General features: G+C 35.8%; 1 protein-coding gene across 1 annotated transcript in view; it reads right to left on the reverse strand.

The window, feature by feature from the left end:
* The window catches only part of EIF2AK2 (eukaryotic translation initiation factor 2 alpha kinase 2), an 81,401-nt gene that overhangs the window by 14,323 nt on the left and 43,749 nt on the right, over positions 1–23,329 (reverse strand). Inside the window, 7 exon segments of the mRNA XM_043986521.1 lie at positions 3,112–3,292; positions 8,546–8,665; positions 12,157–12,209; positions 12,211–12,280; positions 12,897–12,971; positions 19,158–19,192; positions 19,986–20,073. Of these exon segments, the coding sequence (XP_043842456.1) occupies positions 3,112–3,292; positions 8,546–8,665; positions 12,157–12,209; positions 12,211–12,280; positions 12,897–12,971; positions 19,158–19,192; positions 19,986–20,073 (622 nt within the window).

The raw sequence follows: 23,329 nt of genomic DNA on the forward strand, positions 1-23,329 counted from the left end.
GGATATTTAATGAACTAAGGCACTCTGAGGTATTTGTGAATTAAAGACCAGAACTAAATGGAAAATGGCCTATTAGACTCAGGAGAAACATGAGAAGATAAATATTAAAAACCAATTACAAAGGACTTAATAAGGTCATAATTTTTACTTCTTATATGGGGAAACATTTTTGGCAATTTCTTAAAATGTTATTACACGGATAGTTTGAAAGAGCATACATAGATAAAAGGATTGGGGTTGAATTGAATATAAACATAAAACTGGGTAGAGAGTGGTAAAATGGAGCAATTATTTCATATAAATGAGGCAGGAGTAGATGCATTACAGCAGAGACAGCGGGGAGTGGAGGGCTGATAGTCTTAGAACCTTAGCCTCATCAGAACTGGGTTAAAGAGGGAATAGCATATATATTTAGAAGGATATAAAAGTTTCCTTAACTTACAGAGAAACAGGAGAGTGAGGGGATAGGATAAGGGAGGGACTCTTAGAAGGGTATATAGATAAAGAAATATGAGGGTAAGAGGAGGGGATAAGGGAGGGATTCTTAGAAGGAGAAAGGAAGGTAAGTGGAAAGGATAATTGAGGAAGGGGTACATATTAAGGAAGTAGTGGTTAAAAGTCAATCAGATGTTTGGAGAAGTATAGGGTAAAGAGAGGGGAGAAGGATAAATAGTGATAAAAAAAATAGAATGGAGGGAAATGCACAACTGGTAAATATCTTTGAATGTGAATGGGATGAACTCATCCATAAAATGAAAACAGATAGCAGAATGGATTAAAAACCAGAATCCAACACCATGTGGTTTACAAGAAAGATATTTTAAAATGAGAGATACACATAAAGTGGAGAAGAATTTATTATGTTTCATCTGTTGCCAACAAAAAGAAGGGGTATCAATTATGATCTCAGACAAAGTTAAAGCTAAAATAGATTTAATTAAAAGAGATAAACAGAGAAACTATGATAAAAGATACCATAATGACATAATATCAGTATTAGACCTATGTGCACCAAATGCTATAGCATCCACATTTTAAAAGGAAAAACTAAATAAATTACAGTTAGAAATAGATAACAAAACTATAATAGTGGGGGGTTTCAATCTTCCTCTTTCAGGACTAAGTAAATTTAATGAAAAATGAAATAAGAAAGAAATCAAAGAGATGAATAGAATTTTAGATAAATTAGACATACTAGATATATTAGATATACGAAGAGAACTGAATAGGAATAGAAAGGAATACACTTTTTTTTCCCTCAGAAGTACATGGTACTTTTACAAAAATTGACCATTTATTAGGGCATAAAAACTTTAAGGTTAAATTAAGAAAAGTAGAACTATTAAATTAAAATTTCAGATCCTAAAGAATAAAATTATATTTAACAAGGGACTATGGAAACAGATTAAAAATTAATTGGAGGAGGGGCAGCTAGATGGCGCAGTGGATAGAGCACCAGCCCTGGAGTCAGGAGTACCTGAGTTCAAATCCGGCCTCAGACACTTAATACTTACTAGCTGTGTGACCCTAGGCAAGTCACTTAACCCCAATTGCCTCACTAAAAAAAAAAAAAAAAAAAAAGCAAAAATTAATTGGAGGAGATTTGGTACCTCGGAGCCATGTGCTTCATGCCAATCTCCCCATGAAAGTCTGAGGATTTCTTTCATGGTTTCCCTCCCCCCACCCTTCCCTTCCCTTGCTCCTAAATAAACTATCACCTTATTCTAACTAAAAAAATAATAATAATTGGAGATTAAATAACCTAATGTTAAAAGAATGAGTGGGTTAAAGAACAAGTCATAGATACAATAAATAATTTTTTATTGTCAGTCTAATATGCAGAGATGATACGAGTCCCCACAGAACTCTGTCATCATAAGAGGTTACAGAAGGAGTCTAATAATACAGAGAACCTGTAATGGATTTGTTATGTTTTGATTATCTTAAAAGAAAAATGAAAATGGAAGAGAAAATGAATACACTAAGGGGGAAATAGAGAGGAAGGTTAGGGAATGGTATATCAAACAGGGGACAAGTTGAAGTCTTTACAACATGGGGGGAGGCAGAGAGGAGTAGATGACACTTGAAACTCACTCTCTTCTGAACTGGTCAAAGGAGGGAAGGATACATAAACACACAAATCTAGATATAGAAGTATATTTCACTAAACAGGGAAATTGGAGACAAAGGGTACAAAGGAGATAGAAAAATAAGAGGATGGGTAGATTAGGTGAGAGATTAGTCCTAAGAAAAACAAACTCTAAGGATATACAAAAATACTTATAGCATCTCTTTTTGAGGTGGTAAAGATCTGGAAACTAAGGTCTTGTCAATTAATTGGGGAATAACTGAAGAAATATGGTATATGAATTGAGGGAATATTATTGTGCTATAAGAAATTATGATAGGGACGATTTCAGAGAAACATGGAAAGACTTGTATAAACTAATACAGGATGAAGTGAGCACAATTAGGAGAACAAAGTATATAGTGACAACAGTGTTAGAAAAACTATTTTGAGGAGCAGCTAGGTAGCACAGTAGATAAAGCACTGGCCTTGGATTCAGGAGGACCTGAGTTCAAATCCAGCCTCAGACACTTGACACTTACTAGCTGTGTGACCCTGGGCAAGTCACTTAACCCTCATTGCCCCACAAGAAAAAGAAAAAGAAAAGAAAAACTATTTTGAAAGACTTAGGAACTATGATCAAATATAATAACTAACCAGAATTCCAGAGGACCCATGATGCAATATGTTACACACTTCCTCATAGAGAGGTAATAGATTCAGAATAAAAAATACTATATTTTTTAACATGGTCAATGAGAGAATTTGCTTTGATTGATTATACATGCTTATAACAGGGGTTTTGTTTTTCTTTCTCAGTTGGGTGGGAGAGGAGGAGGTGTGAGGGAGAGAAGGTAGATTTTTGCTGACTGAAAGAAATATAATTTAATTTTTAAAAAATTTCTTCATCTGGATTGAGCACTACCAATTACAAACACATTCACACACAAAGGAATTGAATTGCAAAACTTATTTATATTTATCTACTTCCAAAAATAGTATTTCACTTCAATTCAAGAAATAAAAGATTCATTATCACTTACCTTAAGGTCTCTGTGAATTAATTTTTCTGAATGTATATATTCCACTCCTGCTGTAATTTGTTGAAATAAATTCAAAGACAAAGCTTTATCTGGCTCACAATCTCTTCTATCATCAATCCAAGTTCTTAATGTCCCCTTTTCACAGAGTTCCATTACAATAAAGAGGCACTTAATCGCTGACCTGAATATAAAATCATAAGATATTACTATAAATGAAAATGTACTTTTTGTGATGCAACCCATTTTCCTAGACTCTAAAAATGGTATCAGAACATAAATATGAATGTAATCATTCAAATCAAAATGCTAAAAAAGAATACTTCCTAGTTAAACTGTTAAACAATTAACGTTTAGAAAGATAGAGTAATAGAGTGAAAAGAGTATTCATTTTGGAGACAGAAAGACCTAAGTTTAAATCCTATTCTGTAATCATTTGTGTGACCTTGGAGCAAGTTTAATCTTTGGATGACTAAATTTCTTCAACTATAAAATTAGGAAGTTAGTCAAGATAAGTTCTAAGATCCCTTTTTGATCTAAATCTGATGCCACTAATATATGTTTAGCTGGATCTAAAAATGCCATGGCTAACACCACATGCACTTTATCCTGGTATCAATCAATCAAAAACTTGTTTTTTGTGGGGCCAGCAAGATAGGGTAGCTTATGTCTGGGGCAGGTTTGGGGCTTGGGGCCTCCTGGGTCCAGGGCTGGTGCTTTGTCCACTGTGTCAAAAAGCTGACCCATGATAATCATCTTTAAAATAAAGTTAAGGGGTAAGAGGAATGCACTGGAAGAAAGGAAAAGGAAGAGGTGGAAGGTGGTAAAGTAGCTCACATAAAAGAAACAAGAAAAAGCTTATGGAGTGGAGGGGAATATTGAGAAGGAGCGGGGTGTAAGTGAGCCTTACTCTTATCAGAATTGGCTCAAATGATGTAGGAGGCAAAAAGGGGTTAATTAATAGAAAAACCTAAGACCCAAGCTCTAATTCAGATATTAGCTCCAAAAGGGAGTCAGACCCCAGTTGATGGACAACTTACAAGTAGGATGCTGGGTTTTCATACCCACATATATCAGTACCCATAACGGGAACAGAGGGACCTAGACTGAGGAGACCTGAAGACTATAACAACGATAAAATGACAAGGGTATAGAAATTGTAATGAAAAATGGAGATATTTTGAAACCAGTCATGGGAACCAGAGACATGCGCAGAAAAGGCCAAATTTGTCCCCAGACAACTCCCCAAAACACACCTCCACTGAAAAAAGGTACCCACCTTCGGGGTTGGTTTAGGACCCTAGGAACTCCAAATTAGGATAAGCCCTCCCTTGTAACACCCCTAGGTGGCAAATATTATAATGAGAAGGACAGGCCCTCCCCTGTACCTCCCCAAGGTGGAGATTATTATAATGAGACTGATAATCAATTTATCCATATTATAAATATAACTGTCTTTCCTTTCCTTATTTGAGAGATACCTTTCCACTATTCTGGTTCTCTCTCTGTGGTTTCTCACAGTATTGCAATAAAACTTGGGAAATTGAGTCACTGAGTCTTGTAATTCTTTTGGGTCGACTCATGATCAATTTGACCCCAAATTCCATCCCATATCACAAAGAGGGAATAACATACACACTCAAGTGGGTATAGTAATATATTTTGCCCTGAGGGAAAAGTGGGAGGGGAAGGAGATAAGGAGGTGAGAGGCGAAGGAAGGGAGGGCAGATTTGGGGAGGGAGAAATAAAAAGCAAAACACTTTTGAGGAGGGATAGGCGAAAGAAGATAGGAAATAGAGTAAATATCAAGAGGAGGGAATAGGATGGAGGGTAATACAGTTAGCAATAGTAACTGTAAAAGAAATGATGAACAGGATGCTATCAAAAGGACCTATGAAAAATGCAAACCATCCACAGAGAAAGAACTGATGGTATCTGAATACAAATTGAAGTATAATTTTATTTGTTAGTTCCTCTTTCTAAAGTTATTTTGTCTGCTTTCTTTCATAACCTGACTAATGTGAAGGTGTTTTGCATGACTGCACATGTATAACTTATATTGAATTGCTTGATTTCTTAGGGAGGGTTGAGGAAGGAGGGAGGAAGAAAATTTGAAACACAAAGTTTTAAAAAATCAATGTGAGGGGCAGCTAGGTGGCGCAGTGGATAGAGCACTGGCCCTGGAGTTAGGATGACCTGAGTTCAAATCTGGCTTCAGACACTTAACACTTACTAGCTGTGTGACCCTGGGCTTAACCCCAATTACCTCACCAAAAAAAAAAAATCAATGTGAAAAAATTTGTGGGTTTTTTAACATGTAACAGGGAAAATTATAAGAATAAATAGAAGAATGATTGAATAAATAAATAAATGAATGAATAAATGAATAGATAAACATAAATAAATAAATGAATGAATGAATGAATGAATGGATAGATAGATAAATTATTAATTAAGCAACCACTACCTCCCAGGCTGTGCTGGGTGCTGGGAATAAAAGTACAAGGAATGAAACAATTTCCCTCTTATCTATCTGGAGAATAATCAAAAATGACCTGATAAAAGTTACCGAGTCCATTAAAACAAAGAGTTCTACATAGAGTTCTACAAAGAGTTTCTAATAAAGAGTTATACAAATTAACATGTCAAACAACAGTATATTTAATTTTCTGTTTAAGAAGATGGTTTTTTTCAGAAAGAAAAGGTTTAGGTAAACTTGGCTGTGAAATATCATAAGGAATCTCTTTGGATTAATATAGATTCATGAATCATATGGATTTATATTCCAACATAAAACATTTTAGCAGTAATCACCAGCAATAAATCAGTAAGCATTTTATTAAGTTCCTACTATGCTCCAGCTTTTGTGTTAGGTGCTAGGAAAACAAAGACAAATTAAACAGTCCCTGTCCTCAAGTAGCTTAGGGAAGATAGATTTGTGTAGTGCCTAAAAGCCTGCAAAATGTTATTAAGTCTATAAATTTTCATACTTAAATATCTATAATACATACACATGTGATTACAGAGTGTGGTGGGAATCTGTGATTTCATTGCTATCAGGAACTCCTAGATGGGGGAACTTGATCTCTACCAATGCACATAACTCTCTTTGCAATTTATATTATAGATAGACGTACATACATAGATATAAAATTATACACATACATATATATACATAGAATATATACACACATATAACCATATATCCACATGGATATGCATATATGTGTATGTAAAATACATACGTGTACATATAAAGCATATGTGATATGTATTTACATGTGTATGTGTATGTGTATTGGTATAAAAGCTAATGTTTATTTCATGGTCCTGAACTCTGAATTTTATAGGAAACTTTCAGATAAGCTTTGAAGACTTTTAAAATACCTTGGTTTTTTCCAAATACATTTTTTTTTACTATTTTAACATTTTTATTTAAAGTTTTGAGTTTCAAATTCTATTCCTCCTTTTCCTTCCTCCCCTCCCTCCTCCCTGAGGTGGTAAATAATCAGATATAGGTTATACATATACAATTATGTAAAGCATTTCCATATTTGTCATTTTATATAAGAAGAACTGAACAAAAGAAAAAATGAAAGAAAAAAGTGAAAAACAGCATGCTTCAGTCTGTGTTTAATCAATATCAGTTTTCTCTAGAAGAAGATAGTATGCTTCATCTTTTGGAATTGTCTTGGATCATTGTATTGAAGAGAATAGCTGAGTCATCCATAGTCCTTCATTGAACACTATTGCTGTTACTATGTACAATGTTCTCCTGGTTCTGCTCACTTCTATTTTTTTACATTTTAAAGAATTTCAAATCTTATGTATTTTATTTCACATTCATTTCTAAATATATCTCTTCCTGATCCTGTCACCTGTGGCGTTTAAAATCTAATGTGTGTTTGCCTTGTTTCTACCCCCAGCGTGGGGGGAGAACTGAAACGTTAGTGCCAGTTTTTGGCATTAAGCATTTATTAAAGAGTAAAGAGAACACATGAAGTACAGTGAAGCAAGAAAAGCCTATCTCCTTTCCTCTCTCTCTCTGCCACCAACCTGAAGTCCCAGAGCGGAAAAAAGGCTGATCCAAGAAACCAGCCTCACCTTCCTACTTCCTGTCTCCCTCCCCAGAAGGAGCCGTCCTCCAAGCTGATTGGTTGAGGGTGATCTCCTGTTGATGTCATAGTCCACAGCCTCTGAGAACAACACCCCACTCAGGGCCAGCCAGATGTGGTCTCAATTTAATCAACCTTAATTAGGTTCTCAGTCAGTCGCTCAGTCTCACCCAATTCAATCAATTCCAAATCAATCTTCAGGTGGGGATCCTGGGCAACTGCCAAATCCCATTATTTTCTCACACACCACTGAACTATCTCATGTAACAAAGGTTTTAAAAGAAATTAAAAAGCAGAACAAAACTACCTAAATCATTAAACATTTCTGATAGTATACCTAGCTTAAATGTTTTAGAAGACATTGGCTATAGTTCATTGGGCTGTATATTTTATATGAGTCATTTTTTAAAATTTTAGGTATTTAAAGATTGAAATTTATTTTGGTCCAGAATTCAGTAAATTAGTACAGCTCATCCTAGTTTGAGCTTCATGTGAAGTAACTCTGCATGAATGAATGAATGTTCCATTTTGTTGACTTCCTACTTCGTAAATTAGTATGTGGTAACAGAACTTTTTCCCCTTTCCCTATACCTGAAAACTAAATTACTGAGAGCAATATCAGAACTGAGGAAGTAGTCTAGAGGTATGAGTAAGTGATTTTTTTCTAAGCACACGTGTGTGTGAGAGAGAAAAAGTCTAAAGTCTAAAATGATCCTGTATGATTTATTATTTAATTTCACCCAAATCTCTTCTTTCTTAGGTTTTTAAAAATAATCAAGAATGTCTAATCTAGGTTTATGGTCACTCCAGTGCTCCCACCATAAATTTTCCTAGTCAAACTGTAATATACTTGGTTAATTTAACTTGTCAAAATGTTAATATCATGATGTCAAATGTAAATATGTGGTAAACTCCTTGAAGATCAGGTCCGTTTCGTTTTTGCCACTGTACCCCAGCATCTAGCACAGTGCCAAGCACATAGTAAAAAATTAATAAATCCTTGATAAATCAAGTAGAATATGCAATAAGTGTGACATATCCCAAATAAGTCTAAAATACAGTCATTTTAAAGTTTAATACAATCAGTAGTTATACCATTTTATTGAGCAATATAGCTTCATATTCCTTTTTTAAGTCTCTGATATTTTACTATCATACCCAAATAACTCATCTTGTGATTAAAGAGAACCAAGATATATTTTTCTCTATGGATGACATTTTATACCAAGAACACAATATATGACAGAAGAAAGCACTGATTCCTTTTAAATTGTTTTATATAATGAGTTACTAACAATAGAGATTTTGAAAAGGAGAATTACCTTGAAAAACATCCACTATTTTCAGGATCATAATAATCATCTCCATCCCAACAATGACTATACTTAACAATATTTTCATGTTCAAGTTTGGCCAAAGCTTCTACTTCACGCACTACTTTCCTGGTTTAAAAGAAAAATCAGAAGAAACAGCTTTCATTTTAGATCATGATCTACTCTATATTTGTCTATATGTGTCTATTTGTGTTAGAATTTAACACAGTGCAGTGTACATAGTATTTTTTTTAGTGAATGAATAAACAAAGATGGGATGTCAAAGAAAAATAGATATATGTTTAGTCTCATTGGTTATCTCACACATGGAAATCCCTTAAGACAAATCTTTGTCTTCCTGAGATTCACAATTCTCCTTTTAATGTTACATTCCTAGACAATCCTATGCTAACTTTCCAGCTTTGGAATTATTGCCATGCACCCTGTTCTGAAGTTTCCTTTAGATTCAGTGCTCCTATGCATTTTGTTTTGGTGAGGCAGTTGGGGTTAAGTGACCACCCAGGGTCACAGAGCCTTAAGTGTCAAGTGTCTGAGGCTGGACCTGAACTCAGGTCCTCCTGACTCCAGAGCCAGTACTCTAGCCACTGTGCCACCTAGATGCCCCACTCCTGTGCATTTTGTCTAGAGCCAGAATAGTCTCTGGTCATTCTTATGATCATTATTTAGACCAAATTTCCTGAAGGTTATTCTTCTTTGTCCCCTGCTGGGCAAGATGTATTTTTTGTACCCAATGCATGTGTGTGTATCTCCATACTCTGGCCAGTTAAGATGACAGTGAGGTTCAATGATTGTACCCTCTCCTCTGCCCCGCCTCTTGTTATATAGAAAACTATTTGTATAACTCCACTTATGTGAGATATTTTTTCCCTTTCTTTCCCTCCTCTTCCCCCATCTCAGTGCTGTTTTTCTTTCTTACTTTTCCATTCTTCTTCTGAGATCATCAAAACAAGAGACGAATTATTTCTCAGGGCTCTCAGTCTAATTAGACTCTTTCTATGCCCTTAATGATGAAAGAATTATGAGTCTAAATGTGTCATATCCACATATGATTGTAAACTAGTTGAGCTTTATTTCAGTCATTATGATTTCTTGTTCATGTTTACCTTTATATGCTTCTCTTGACTCCTATGTTGTAAGTAAAATTTTCCTATTCGCTCTGATCTTTTCATCTGGAATGCTTGGGAGAATCTTTATTATTAAAGGTCCAGTCCCCCCCAACCCATCCCTCCCACAATATTAATATTAGTTTTTATTTAATCAATTCTATATATTTTTTCTAACTCGTCTTGTCGAATAATTTATTCTTTGTTGTAAACCTAGATTCTTTGTTCTCTGAATATCATATTCCAAGTTCAGTTTCTTTAAAGTGGTTGCACATGACTTGATGATGGCTCCTCAGTATTTGAATTCTTTCTTTCTGTATGCTTATAGTATTTTTTCCTCATCCTAGGAGCTCTAGACTTCAGTTACATTCCTAGGAATTTTCATGTTGGAATTTCTTTCAGGAAGTGAACGAGGGATTCTTTCAATTTCTACTTTGTCATCTGGTTTTAAGATATCTATGAACTTTTCTTTTATGATTTCTTAAAATAGGATATCTAAATTCCTTTTCCTTCATGGATTTCAGGTAATCAGTGATCTTAAATTATCTCCTCCTTTGATCTGTTTTCCAGATCAGTTGTCGTTTCCTTTGAGTTAATTCATATTTTATTTCCTCAGTCTTTTGCCTTTTTTCATTTCTGTTGTCTCATGAAGTCATTAGCTACTATTTGTCAATTCTAATTTTCAAGGAACTATTTTCTTTTGTAAGGTTTTGTACTTCTTGTTTCAAGATGGTAAACTCTCTTTTCATATGTTTCTTTCCTAGCTTTATTTGTCTCCATTTTTTCCTCTGCATCTTAGTCGCTTTATAAAATCATGTTTTGCTTTTTTAAAAACCTTTGAATTAACTCTTCTCAGAATTTTTGTAGGGAACTTGTACCCAAGCTGCATTTCCTTTGAGACTTTTTGTAAACAAAAAACAAAAAAAAGGGCAAAAAAAGAAGACCTTTGAGGCAGCTAGATGGAAACAGTGGAATAAAGTACTGAGCCCTGGATTCAGGAGGACCTGAGTTCAAATCTGGCTCAGACACTTGACACTTACTAGCTGTGTGACCCCTGGGCAGTCACTTAAGTTTTATGAGTCAGTCTCTTCTTCTGGGTTTGTGTCTTGAACTTCCTTATCTCCATAATAGTTCCTTATGATGGGATTTTTTTGTTGTTTGCTCATTCTTCTAGCCTACTCTTAACTTTGGAATTTATGTTATTTCTGGGCTCTGCATATTTCATGCTGGAGAAATAACTGGCCTAAACTCCTGAGCTCTTAAAACCTTCAGCTGCTTTCACAGGTCAGGCTTAAGGTCTACAAGTGCTCCCAAAATAATGTGATGTCGAACAAGGTCTGCTCACTGCCTCCTGGTCTGAGCCCCATTCCAGGGTTGATCTTTACAGTTTATCTCTGTTTGGGAGTTTCAGTACACTGCTGATAGGCTCAGCTATTATTTTCCTGCTGGGAAGCTCTACAGGTCAGACAGACTGAACTTCAGGCTTCTCTTTGGTCCTGGGACTCCCTGACCTTGTAAATCCTTTTAAGCTTCATGCTAAGCTAGTGACTAGAAGGAGGGCCTGCTCTGTTTGCTAGAATTAGAGCACAAGCTACTATTTGCTTCCATGAACTTATTCCTTGCCCAATATATGGCTAGAGCTCATACTCATAACTATTCCTCTCTGTTTTGCATCTATGACCTGGAATTGAAAAGCAGGTTACAGAACTGCCATATGGCATTAGTCCTACACCTGTAGGCTAGTCAACAATACACATACCCAAAAAAACAGTGGGAAAGAGGATCTGGACCAAGAAGCAAGTAACCACATCCTTTTCTCTACTGAAAAACTGGGTGCTTTTTGGGTAAGTTGATGGAAGCTTTCTAGGCATCAGTTTCTTCATTATTAAAAGGAAGTCAAACTAAATGAGTTGTATTCCCCTTCCAGCTGATGGTACAATGAAAAAAGTTTGGATTCTGATCCAGAAAATTAATTTTCAATTAAATTTCAGTTTTTCTATTTGCTACTGGTGTGCTGGTCAGAAAATCTACCAAGCCTCTCTGGGTTTCAATTTCTCCTCAGTAAAATGAGATGGTTGGAATATATGGCTTCTGAGGTCCCTTCCAGCTTTGAATTAAGATATTTTCCTACTATTAGGAACAACCTCCATTAAATGAATTTGTAATTGAAAAAAATTAATGAGCCCATCAAAAATGAAGAAGTTGAGTGAGTCCTCAAAATGTATTCCTTTTTATAGTGTCTAGCACATAGCAGGTACCTGAATGAAGAAATACTTGTTGAATTACCAAATGAATTTTTCACCATCTACTGAGAGGGCTAGGTCAGTTTTGAGAAAGGCTAGGAAAGAAACAATAGCAGGTTTATAATAATCAGAAGAGAGATTATCCATATATTCTCTCTTGCAATAAGTTTTAAAACTACAATATTTTAAGCACAGAAAGTAATAATACAGAATTAATCATGTCTTAAATGCAACTTAAAAGTTCTCTACTTACTCATTATCAAACTTAACACGTTTAATGGCATAAGACTTCTTGTCAATTCTGTGTCCTTCCTTTAAAAACTTGGCCAAATCACCACAGTTAAGCATTTTTATGTCATGAAAAATCATTGACAAACCTTAAAGCAAAATAATTTATTAGTTATTTTGAAATTGTAAAATATCTGTTGTTTATGAACCATTTGATTATTCTCCTTTGGCTCCGAAGTTCACATAAGAAAATTCATCCAATATTGTGGATGAAGATCCTTCTATCCCTATCCTGCAATATGAAAGGTCTCATGGTCATTGTTCTGACAAGATATGCCCTGCTCCTACAACAGCCATGCTATGCACTTCAGTATAAAAAAGTCCAAGGTAGCCGGTGCTCAGGAATCATAACGACTTAGAATAGGATTTATAGGAAGCTCTAGCTTCTTCAATCTACCTCAGACAAAATGTACAGTCCCTATAGCTATGGGTCATCTAGAAGTTGTGGTATGTCTGAATAGAGGCTATTTCTTGGGAACAGTTATATGTATGGCTTTACTTTTCTGAACCAGATTAAGATGGAGTCTCAGCAGATACCAGAAGAGTGGAATATAAGTATTTTCTTGTTTCCCTTCAGTGTGTATTTTCCTTCAGGGAGAAGGAGGAAGGAATAAGTAGCATAGAGCCCCTACTAAGTGCCAAGCACTATACTAAGAACTTTACGAATATTTCATTTAATCAAACACACCCCATTTCCCCTCTTACCTTTCATTGCTACTAAATGTATTTTCTTTTTTCTCATTGTTGTCAGGCTGTCTTGCAAACTTAGCTGCCAATAATCTGAAAATCCAGAAAGTGAAAAGTTGAAGGAATTCTAATCCAATGAGATGATAGTCTAGTTATATAGCATGCTACAGTTGACATAATATTTCTTCACAGCATCTTGGGAAGTGTTTTGTAATTTTGTATTTGTAGGTAGTATGCAAGTTACTATCCCCATTTTATGGATCACAGAAGATTGAAAAAATTTCCCCAAAACTGCAACTAGCTATATTGCCTTGAGCAAGATAATTCAGCTATTTTGGGCCTTGGTTGCTTCATCTGTAATATTATGGGATTGAACTAGATTGGTGGTATAAAACTCACATAGAAATGGTGTGTCACCAAACCAAGTAAAAGGATCCCTTTGGGCCACATACCGACTTAGAAGACCACAAATTAAAATCAGCTTGTTTTATTTTATTTTTATTTATTTTGTTAAATATTTTCCAATGACATTTAAAAAATATAATTAATTAATTAATTGATTGATTTTTGGTGAGGCAATTGGAATCAAGTGACTTGCCCAGGGTCACACAGCTAGTGTCAAGTGTCTGAGGCCGGATTTGAACTCAGGTCCTCCTGTCTCCAGGGCTGGTGCTCTATCCACTGTGCCACCTACCTGCCCCTTCCCAATAACATTTTAATTTGATTCCAGTATCATTCAGGAGCAGGACATATATTTCATACTGTAGGACTACATCTCTAAGATGATCCAGCTCTGAATTTCTATGACCCATCAGTACCTTAAATATAATTTTTTGTTCCATATCTCCATGCTGGAGACATCTGTATTATTCCCATCCATTCTAAACTTCAAGTCCTGCATATTTTTTCCTCTATGTTATTTCTCAGAAAAATCCCTTTCTTGGTGGTTGGGGGGCAGAGGCATGGTAGCAAATAAAAAGCAAGGGATTCATTCTAATGAGCTCTCCCCAATTCCCTTCCAAGCAACTTTAAAATAACACCTCAAAACGAATTCTGGACTGGCATAACCAATAAAAAGACAGGGTAAAATTTTCCAGTCTAAGACAGGAAGGTCAACAGGAAAGGTCAGTCTTACTGGGGTGAGAATGGAGCATAGTCCAATGCAGACCTTGGGGGCAACTTACTGGGCAACAGCAAATTAGAAGCTCTCAGCTCACAGATGGTAAAGAATCCAGACAACTGGTCAGAAAGAGATTATAGGGAAAACATAGCAGGTAGTGGGTAGTTGCATTGCTTATATGGAGTTCCAGGTCATAGGCCCAGGTTATAGTCCTGAGATGAGGAAAAACACTAGCATACTAGATCTCACAGCCTCAGGGGAGCAGAGGCCCTAGTTACAGTTCCCAGGGGAAAAGAGTGCTTGTGGTCACTCATAGACAAGAGCATAATACAGGAAACCAGTGACTACACCTCTCCTTAGATCATACCACCTCAGAAGAAATTAAAACTTCCAGGTCCCTAGAATTTGCTCTGAAAACAGCTGCACAAAAACCCTAAAGCTTGGGACAATGCACTCTCCACCAAAGGAGTAGAGCCTAACTTTAACATAAAGTTAGAAGTCAAGAAATAAGATGAGAAAATGAACAAACAACAAAGAAAGAACCTGAGCATAGAAGATTACTATATGGTGAAAGGGAAGATCAAAATTGGACAACAATGTCAAAACAGCTACCATGCAAAGCCTCAAAGAAAAATGTGAATTCCTAGAAAATGAAGAATTCTTAGAAGAGCTCAAAAAGGAGTGAAAAAAATTAAATAAGAGATAAAGGAGAAATTGGGAAAAGAAATGAAAGCAAAGCAAGACAATCATGAAGAAAGAATCAACAGCTTGGTAATGGAAGTACAAAAAAAATGGGGAAAGATGTACACAAATTCACAGAAGATAACTCCTTAAAAAGTAGAATTGGACAAATGGAAAAGAAGGTACAAAAGCTCACTGAAGAAAATAATTCCTTAAAAATTAGAACTGGGGAACTGGAAGCTAATGACTCCATGAGACAACAAGAAATAATCAAACAATATCAAAAGAATGAAAAAATTGAAGAAAATATGAAACATCTTATTGGAAAAAACAACTGACCAGGAAAATAGATCAGGGAGAGATAATTTAAGAATTGCCAGATTAGTGCATACTTTTTAGCCTAGCAATACCACTACTAGGTCAGTACCCAAAAAAAGATAAAAAACAAAAAGTTAAAGGACCTAAATGTATAAAAAATATTTATGGATTTTTTTTTGGTGGCAAAGAATTCAACATTGAGGGGATGCCCATCAGTTGGGGAATGGTGGACATACTGTGGTATGTGATTATGATGGAACACTATTGTGCTATAAGAAGTAAAGAGCATAATGCTTTCAGAAAAACCTGGAAAGACTTCCATGAGTTCATGTAAAGTGAAATGTACTGTATACAAACTAACAGCAATATTGTAAGATTTTTAGGTGTGAATGACTTGGCTATTCTCAGCAATACAATGATCCAAGACCAACTTTGAAGGACTTTTGATGAAAAAATGTGATCCATTTCCAGAGAAAGAACTGATGTCTGAATACAAATTGAAGCATAATTTTTTTTTCTTGAGGGCTTTTTTTATCTGTTTTCTTTCACAACCTGACTAATATGGAAATGTTTTGCATGACTACATATGTGTAACATATTGAATTGCTTGCCTTGTTAAAGGGAAGTGAGGAGGGAGGAAGAGAATTTGGAACACAAAGTTTTTTGGTTTTGCTTTTGTTTTTTTGCGGGGCAATGGGGGTTAAGTGACTTGCCCAGGGTCACACAGCTAGTAAGTGTCAAATGTCCGAGGCCAGATTTGAACTCAGGTCCTCCTGAATCCAGGGCCAGCACCTTATCCACTGTGCCACGTAGCTGCCCCTACACATGTATAACATATTGAATTGCTTGCCTTATTAAAGGGAAGTTGGAGAGGGAGGAAGGAAAAGAATTTGGAGCACAAAGTTTTAAAAATGGATGTTAAAAAAATTGTTTTAGGGGCAGCTAGGTGGTGAAGTGGATAAAGCACCGGCCCTGGATTCAGGAGGACCTGAGTTCAAATCAGGCCTCTGACACTTGACACTAGTTGTGTGACCCTGGACAAGTCACTTAACCCCCATTGACCCGCCAAAAGAATTGTTTTATATGTAATTGAGCAACAATAAAATGCTAAATTAAAAAAAATAAAAATAAACAATAAAAAAATAATTGTTGGGGCAGCTAGGTGGCACAGTGGATAGAGCACTGGCCCTGGAGTCAGGAGTACCTGAGTTCAAATCCAGCCTCAGACACTTAACACTTACTAGCTGTATGACCTTGGGCAAGTCACTTAACCCCAATTGCATCACTAAAAAAAATTGTTGCATTACCTGAAAACAATGATCACCACATTTCAAGAAATTATCAAGGAAACCCCCTCCACTATCCTAGAACCAGAGGGTAAAATAGAAATCGAAAGAATCCATTGATCAATACCTAAAAGAGATCTCAAAACAAAAATTCCCAGGAATACTGTAGCCCAATTCCAGAGCTTCTAAGTCAAGGAGAAAATATTGCAAGCAGCTAGAAAGAAATAATTAAAATATAATGGAGCCACAGTCAGGAAAACACAAGACTTAACTACTTTTACATTAAAGGATTGGAGAGCATGGAATGTGATTTCCGAGGACAAAGGAGCTATACAATCAAGAGTCACCTACCTAATAAAACTGAGTATAATCCTTCAGGAAGGAAATGGAGATTTAATGAAATAGAGGATTTTCAAGAACTCCTGATGAAAAGACCCGAGCTGAATAGAAAATATGATTTTCAAATGGAAAACTCAAGATAACCATAAAAAGGTAAACTGGAAAGAGAAATTGTAAGGGATTTGATAAGGATAAACTGTTTATATTCCTACAAGGGAAGAAGATACTTGTAATTCTGAAGAACTATCATTATTAGGACAATTAAAAGGCATATAGAGAGGGCATGGATGTGAGTTGACTACAATGGGATGATATAAAAATAAAATTAAGGGGTGAGAAAGATGGATACACTGGAAGAAAAACAGTGGAGGGGAAGATAGGGGCTGGTGGCCAGCAATCCTTCAACCTTATTCTCATCAGAATTGGCTGAAAGGGAGAATAACATAAACACTCAGTTGGGTATAGAAATCCATCTTAGCTTACAGAGAAGGAGGAGGAGAGGTGGATGAGAGAAGTGGAGGAGTAGGGACTGATAGAAGGGAGGGTAGATTGGAGATAGATTCTGACAGTGGTCAGAAACAAAATACTTTTGAGAAAGGACAGGGTGAAAGGGGAGGGGTGATTTTGGACAATTACATGCCAATAAATCTGATAATATAAGTGAGATGGATGAATATTTTAAACATATAAATTGCTCAGATTAACAGAAAAGGAAATAGAATCCTTAAATAACCCTATATGAAAAAATAAATTAGGCAAGCCATCAATGAACTCTCTTAGAAAAAATCTCCAGGACCAGATAGATTCACAAGTATATTATACCAAATACTTAAAGAGCAATTAATTCTAATATTATAGATACTATTTGGAAAAATAGGTGAAGGAGTCCTACCAAATTCCATTCATGACACAAACATGGTGCTAATGTCTAAGTCAAGAAGAACAAAAAGAAAGAAAGAAAACTATACCCCAATTTCCCTAATGAATATTGATGCAAAAATTTGAATAAAATACTAGCAAGGAGATTACAGCAATATATTACAAATATCATACAGTATGACCAGGTGGGATTTATGCCAAGAATGCAGGGCTGGTTCAATATTAGGAAAATTGGGAGCATAATTGACTATATCAATAACAATGCCAAGATAAATCATATGATTATCTCAATAGGTGCAGAAAAAGCTTTTAACAAAACACAGCACTCATTCCTATTTAAAAAACACTGGAAAGGATAGGAATAAATAGAGCTTTTCTTTAAATAATAAGTAGTATTTATCTAAAGCCATCACAAAGAATTATCTGTAATACAGATAAACTGGAAGCCTCCCCAATAAGATTAGGGGTGAAGCAAGGATGCCCATTATCATAGCTATCATTCAATATTGTACTAGAAATTCTAGCTATAGTTACAGAATTCTAGAGAATCAATGAAAAAACTAATTGAAATAATTAACAACTTTAGGAAAGTTGCAGGATATAAATAAAACAAACCTACATGAATCATCTATATATTATGAATAAAGTCCAGAAACAAGAGACAGAAAGAATAATTATATTTAAAATAACTATAGATAATATAAAATAGTTGGGAGTCTACCTACCAAGAGAAACCCAGGAATTATATGAACACAATTACAAAATACTTTTCACACAAATAAAGACAGATCCAAACAATTGGAAAAAAATATTAATTACTCATGGGTAGGCTGAGCCAATATAACAAAAATGACAATTCTACTAAATTTATTTACTAATTCAGTGCCATACCAATCAAATTGCCCAAATATTTATAGAACTAGAAAATATAGTAACAAAACTATCTGTAAGAACAAAAGGTTAAGAATATCAAGGGAGTCAATGAAAAAGAAATTGAGGGAGGCAACCTAACAGTTCCAAATATCAGACTTTATTACAGCAGCAGCAGCTTCAGGAACTAACCCATAAAAGTAATTGTATAGCAGAATGAATTAGAAACCAGAATCCAACAAATTGTTGTTTTACAAGAGATATGCTATACAAATGGGCTAGTAGGCATATGCAAAGTGAGGTTGAATTTCTTTTCACTTGTGTCCCGAACAAGATATGAATTCCCTGGCAGGGAAAGGTGTGAATCCTCTGGTCAGCTCCTCATTGCCCCACTGCCTTTGTTCTAAGACTGACTCAGCTTCAGAGATTACTAGTCATAGCAAAAGTAAGGACCACTGAGTTACACTTCCATACTGATAAACACACACTTCAGCACTGGTCCTTGGACTTGGCCTTTCAAAGAAGACAGATTTATATGGAAAAATAGATATTAATATTCAGAAGAATGACAAAAAAGAAACCAGAAAAGATAGCCTAGCATGGCCAGGGAAGGTAGCATAATGTAGTGGAAAGATCACTTTCTCTGAATTCAGAGACTCTCCACCTTACACAGGGGCCACACCAGTATGTAGAAGGTTCTGTATCTATTGAGTCCTCAAAAAAATTAACTAATTACATAACAAACTGCACACTTGAAATCAAAGTAAAAGAGACTGAAATCAATACCTTTTAGGCTTCAGTTGGAAATTTCTAGGAGAGGTCTATAATAAAAGAAAATGAAAAATTTTCATGAAATTGAATCAATTCAATTACCAGCAAGCTCTGAAGCTAATCTTCCCACACTGTGTCCAGATATTCCTTTAGCCATATTTCCTCATCTATGTTATTCATAGCCTTCTTCACTTTTCATCCTATAAAACCCAACTCCAATCCTGCCTCCTACATGAAGTCTTCTATATTCTTCCTTGTTGGCAATAATTTTCCATCTTGTACCTCAAATAGGATGTACCATGATATTACGTATTGTAATTACCAGTGTTTGTATCAAAATGGTCATATTTTGTTTTCTAAATGTTTTGTATCTGTCTCACTATATAGCACACAGTAGTCACTTAATGTCTATTGAGATGAAGTTGAACTGAAATGGGAATGAATTAAATTCTGCTCCCTTGTTCTCTTTGCTGCTGCATTATTCTAGTCCCAATCACAAAGGGAAGGGGAAACAGCAGTACTGAATTACTCTAAAGCAATGTTTCTAATAGTATATCATGAGGACTACTGGTGGATTATAAGGGAAGAGGAAGCTCTATGTAGGAAGATGGAAGTGCATGAGATATTTGTGGAGGAATCCTATCTGTGAGTGATGTAGGAATAGTGAAGGGACAAAAAGATGGCCATATTTGCCATTATGGATTAATATAATAATAATAATAATAATAAAAATGACTAGATATTGCATTATATAAAAATTATGCTTGTTTAGTAAATAATTCTTTATGAATAAAAACTTTCACAAGATTAATAAGTAATCAAATGCAGAGGTTAATACCATACCAGAGAAGATGGAGAAATACTTTGCAAGTAATCATTACTACTTCTTTCTGAAGAATCTTCTGAGAATCCACTTTCAACCACACCATTTCTAGCAAACAAAAAAGCAATAACAATTGATTTTACGTGTCCAATTATGCCTTTATACATAAATAACTTTTCATTCCTTTTAGATATTTTTAAAATATCTTTAATAAGTTCTTTAAAGTATTCTTTTTTGGGGGGCAGCTAGGTAGCACCATGGATAGAGCACCGGCCCTGGAGTCGGGAGGACCTGAGTTCAAATCCGGCCTCAGACACTTAACACTTACTAGCTGTGTGACCTTGGGCAAGTCACTTAACCCCAATTGCCTCACCAAAAAACCAACACAAAACAAACAAAAAAACATGTAAAGTATTCTTTTTCAGGAAGTTTGTCTTTGAATATAAGATTGTTATGAACTTTGGCTACTTTCAAGACTAAAATCAGACTTTGCCTAATGATATCTTTAATTTGGCATGTAATATGATTTATAGGAATAATTCGATTTCAGAATTTTTTACTTCAGTCAGATTAATCAATATCACTGAAAACTACTTATATAATAAAGTATTAGTAGCATACACTGTAAAGGGGAGGTACTAAAAATAAATATATTACTGTTATGAGTGTCCACAAATACCAAGTTACATTATACTTTTTAGTCCAAGAAAGATCAAACATCTTATACAAATATTCACTTTTGGGGGAAACATTATGGCAGAGAGTTGAATCTCTTATTTAGGCTCAATCTGATCTTTAACATAATTCAGCCAACAGTAAAGGAACATACCCTGAAGTGATTTGATTTGGCCTAGAGTTACCAGAAATAAAACAAAAACGGGGGCAGCTAGGTGGCTCAGTGGATAAAGCACCGACCCTGGATTCAGGAGGACCTGAGTTCAAATCTGGCTTAAGACACCTGACAATTACTAGCTGTGTGACCCTGGGCAAGTCACTTAACCCTCATTGCCCCACAGAAAAAGTGGGGGGAAGAAAGGAATAAAACAAAGACTTATAAAGATTTAGCAGCAATATCCTAAAAATCTAAAAGACAGAACTATAAAAGTAGATCTTTCAGGTGCAGCCAAGGTAGCAGATTAGGACTGCAGCCCAGCTGAACTCTCTCAACATTCCCCTCCAAACAACTTTAAAATAACCCCTCAAATAAAATTTTGGAGTGGCAGAGTCAACAAAAGGTCTGGGTAAAATATTTTTCTGACCTGGCAGCAGAACTTCATGTGGGCTGCTAGGAAAGCTAGGATTTCCATGCTATAAGGAATCTGTTCTCAATCTTTCTCTTCACTATCTTATAACACATCTTCTAATAAATCCTTAAAAGACTAAACTCTTGCTGAATTTATCAGTGATTTTAGACAGTTTCCCCCAAAAACTTGGCGGGGGGCAGATTAGAACCCACATTTAGATTTTTGAACAACACAATAGACAGAGGGCTAACCTCAGTGTCAGAAAGATCTGGGATCAAATCCTACCTCTGGAAATAAGTCAAGATAGCAGAATAGAAGGAAGCAGTATAGACCAGTATAGAGCTATTTCAACAAATACTTAGGAAGAACAACAGAGATCACATGTCCGGGAAATTAAAAAAAAAGATCATAGTGAGGGTTTGTTTTTTTGTTTGTTTTTTGCAGGGCAATGAGGGTTAAGTGGCTTGCCCAGGGTCACACAGCTAGTAAGTGTCAAGTGTCTGATGCCAGATTTGAACTCAGGTTCTCCTGAATCCAGGGCTGGTGCTTTATCCACTGTGCCACCCAGCTGCCCCTATGAGTTCTTTTTTTAGCCCAAGTCAGAATAAGGAGACAAAGGTGTGCAGATAATGGGTGTAGGGTCTAGTCTGGAGAAAGCATCACTGAGCTTTCCAGCATAGGGAATGAACTAGAGCTTGAAGCTATATAGATCAAGAAGAGTTTTCAGATCCAGCAAGTACGAGCCAAAGTCTGTGAAGATAGTAAAAAACAGGAGCCAACTGGCAACACAATCACTATGAGTAGATTGAAGAGGGGACCTGTGTCTAAGGGTGGCTGACTGGGCAAGGATCAGAAACAGAAGAGAATAGCAGCTGAGTGCTTCTTATCCTTTCCTGAAGATAGATCTTAAGGCTTAAACAGAGTAATCAGGGCATGGAGTTCAGACTAGGTGGGGGTGGAGGGTGAAGGGTGTAGGGGAGATGTTACGGGCATTTTTATTGTTTCTCATCTCTGCCTCCTGGCTTCCTTGGCTTCTTTCAAGTCTTTTTTTTTCTGCATTAGTCATGTTATAAGAGAAAAATCAGAACAATGATGAAAAACCTCAAAATAGAAAACACAACAGCACCAAAACCAAAAGAAATAGTATTTTTCATTCAGCATCTATACTCCACATTTCTTTTTTTTTTCTTGGATTTGGAGATCCTCTTCTATCATGAGTTCCCTGGAACTCTTCAGTACCATTGCATTGATGAGAAGAATATAGTCCATCACAGTAGATCGACACTCAATGTTGATGATACTGTGTACAATGTTCTTCTGGTTCTGCTCATCTCACTCATCATCAGCCCACGCAAGACCCTCCAGGTTGCTCTGAACTCCTCCTGCTCATCATTTCTTACAGCACAATAGTATTCCATTGTATTCATATACCACAACTTGTCCAGCCATTCCCCAATTGATGGGCATCCCCTCAACTTCCAATTCCTTGCCACCACATAAAGAGCAGCTATAAATATTTTTGTACATGTGGGTCCCTTTCCCCCTTCCATGATTCCTTTGGGAAAAAGACCCAAAAGTGGTATTGCTGGGTCAAAGGGTATGCACAGCTTTATAGCCCTTTGGGCATAATTCCAAATTGCTCTCCAGAATGGTTGGATCAGTTCACAGCTCCACCAACAATGCATTAGTGTTCCAATTTTCCCACAGCTTCTCCAACATTTATTATTTCCTTTTTTGTCACATTAGCCAATCTGATAGATATCAGGTGGTACCTCAGAGTTGTTTTAATTTGCATCTCTCTAATCATTAGAGATTTAGAACATTTTTTCATATGGGGATAGATAGCTTTGGTTTCTTCATCAGAAAACTGCCTGTTCATATCCTTTGACCATTTCTCAATTGGGGAATGACTTGGGTTCTTATAAATTTGATTTAGTTCCCTATATATTTTAGAGATGAGGCCTTTATCAGAAGCACTGGCCACAAAAATTGTTTCCCAGCTTTCTGCTTCCCTTCTAATTTTGGATGCATTGCTTCTGTTTGTACAAAAAATTTTAATTTAATGTAATCAAAATCATCCATTTTGCATTTTATAATATACTCTATCTCTTGTTTGGTCA

Source organism: Dromiciops gliroides, chromosome 2 (genome assembly GCF_019393635.1).
Source record: "Dromiciops gliroides isolate mDroGli1 chromosome 2, mDroGli1.pri, whole genome shotgun sequence".
Classification (NCBI taxonomy): Eukaryota; Metazoa; Chordata; class Mammalia; order Microbiotheria; family Microbiotheriidae; genus Dromiciops; species Dromiciops gliroides.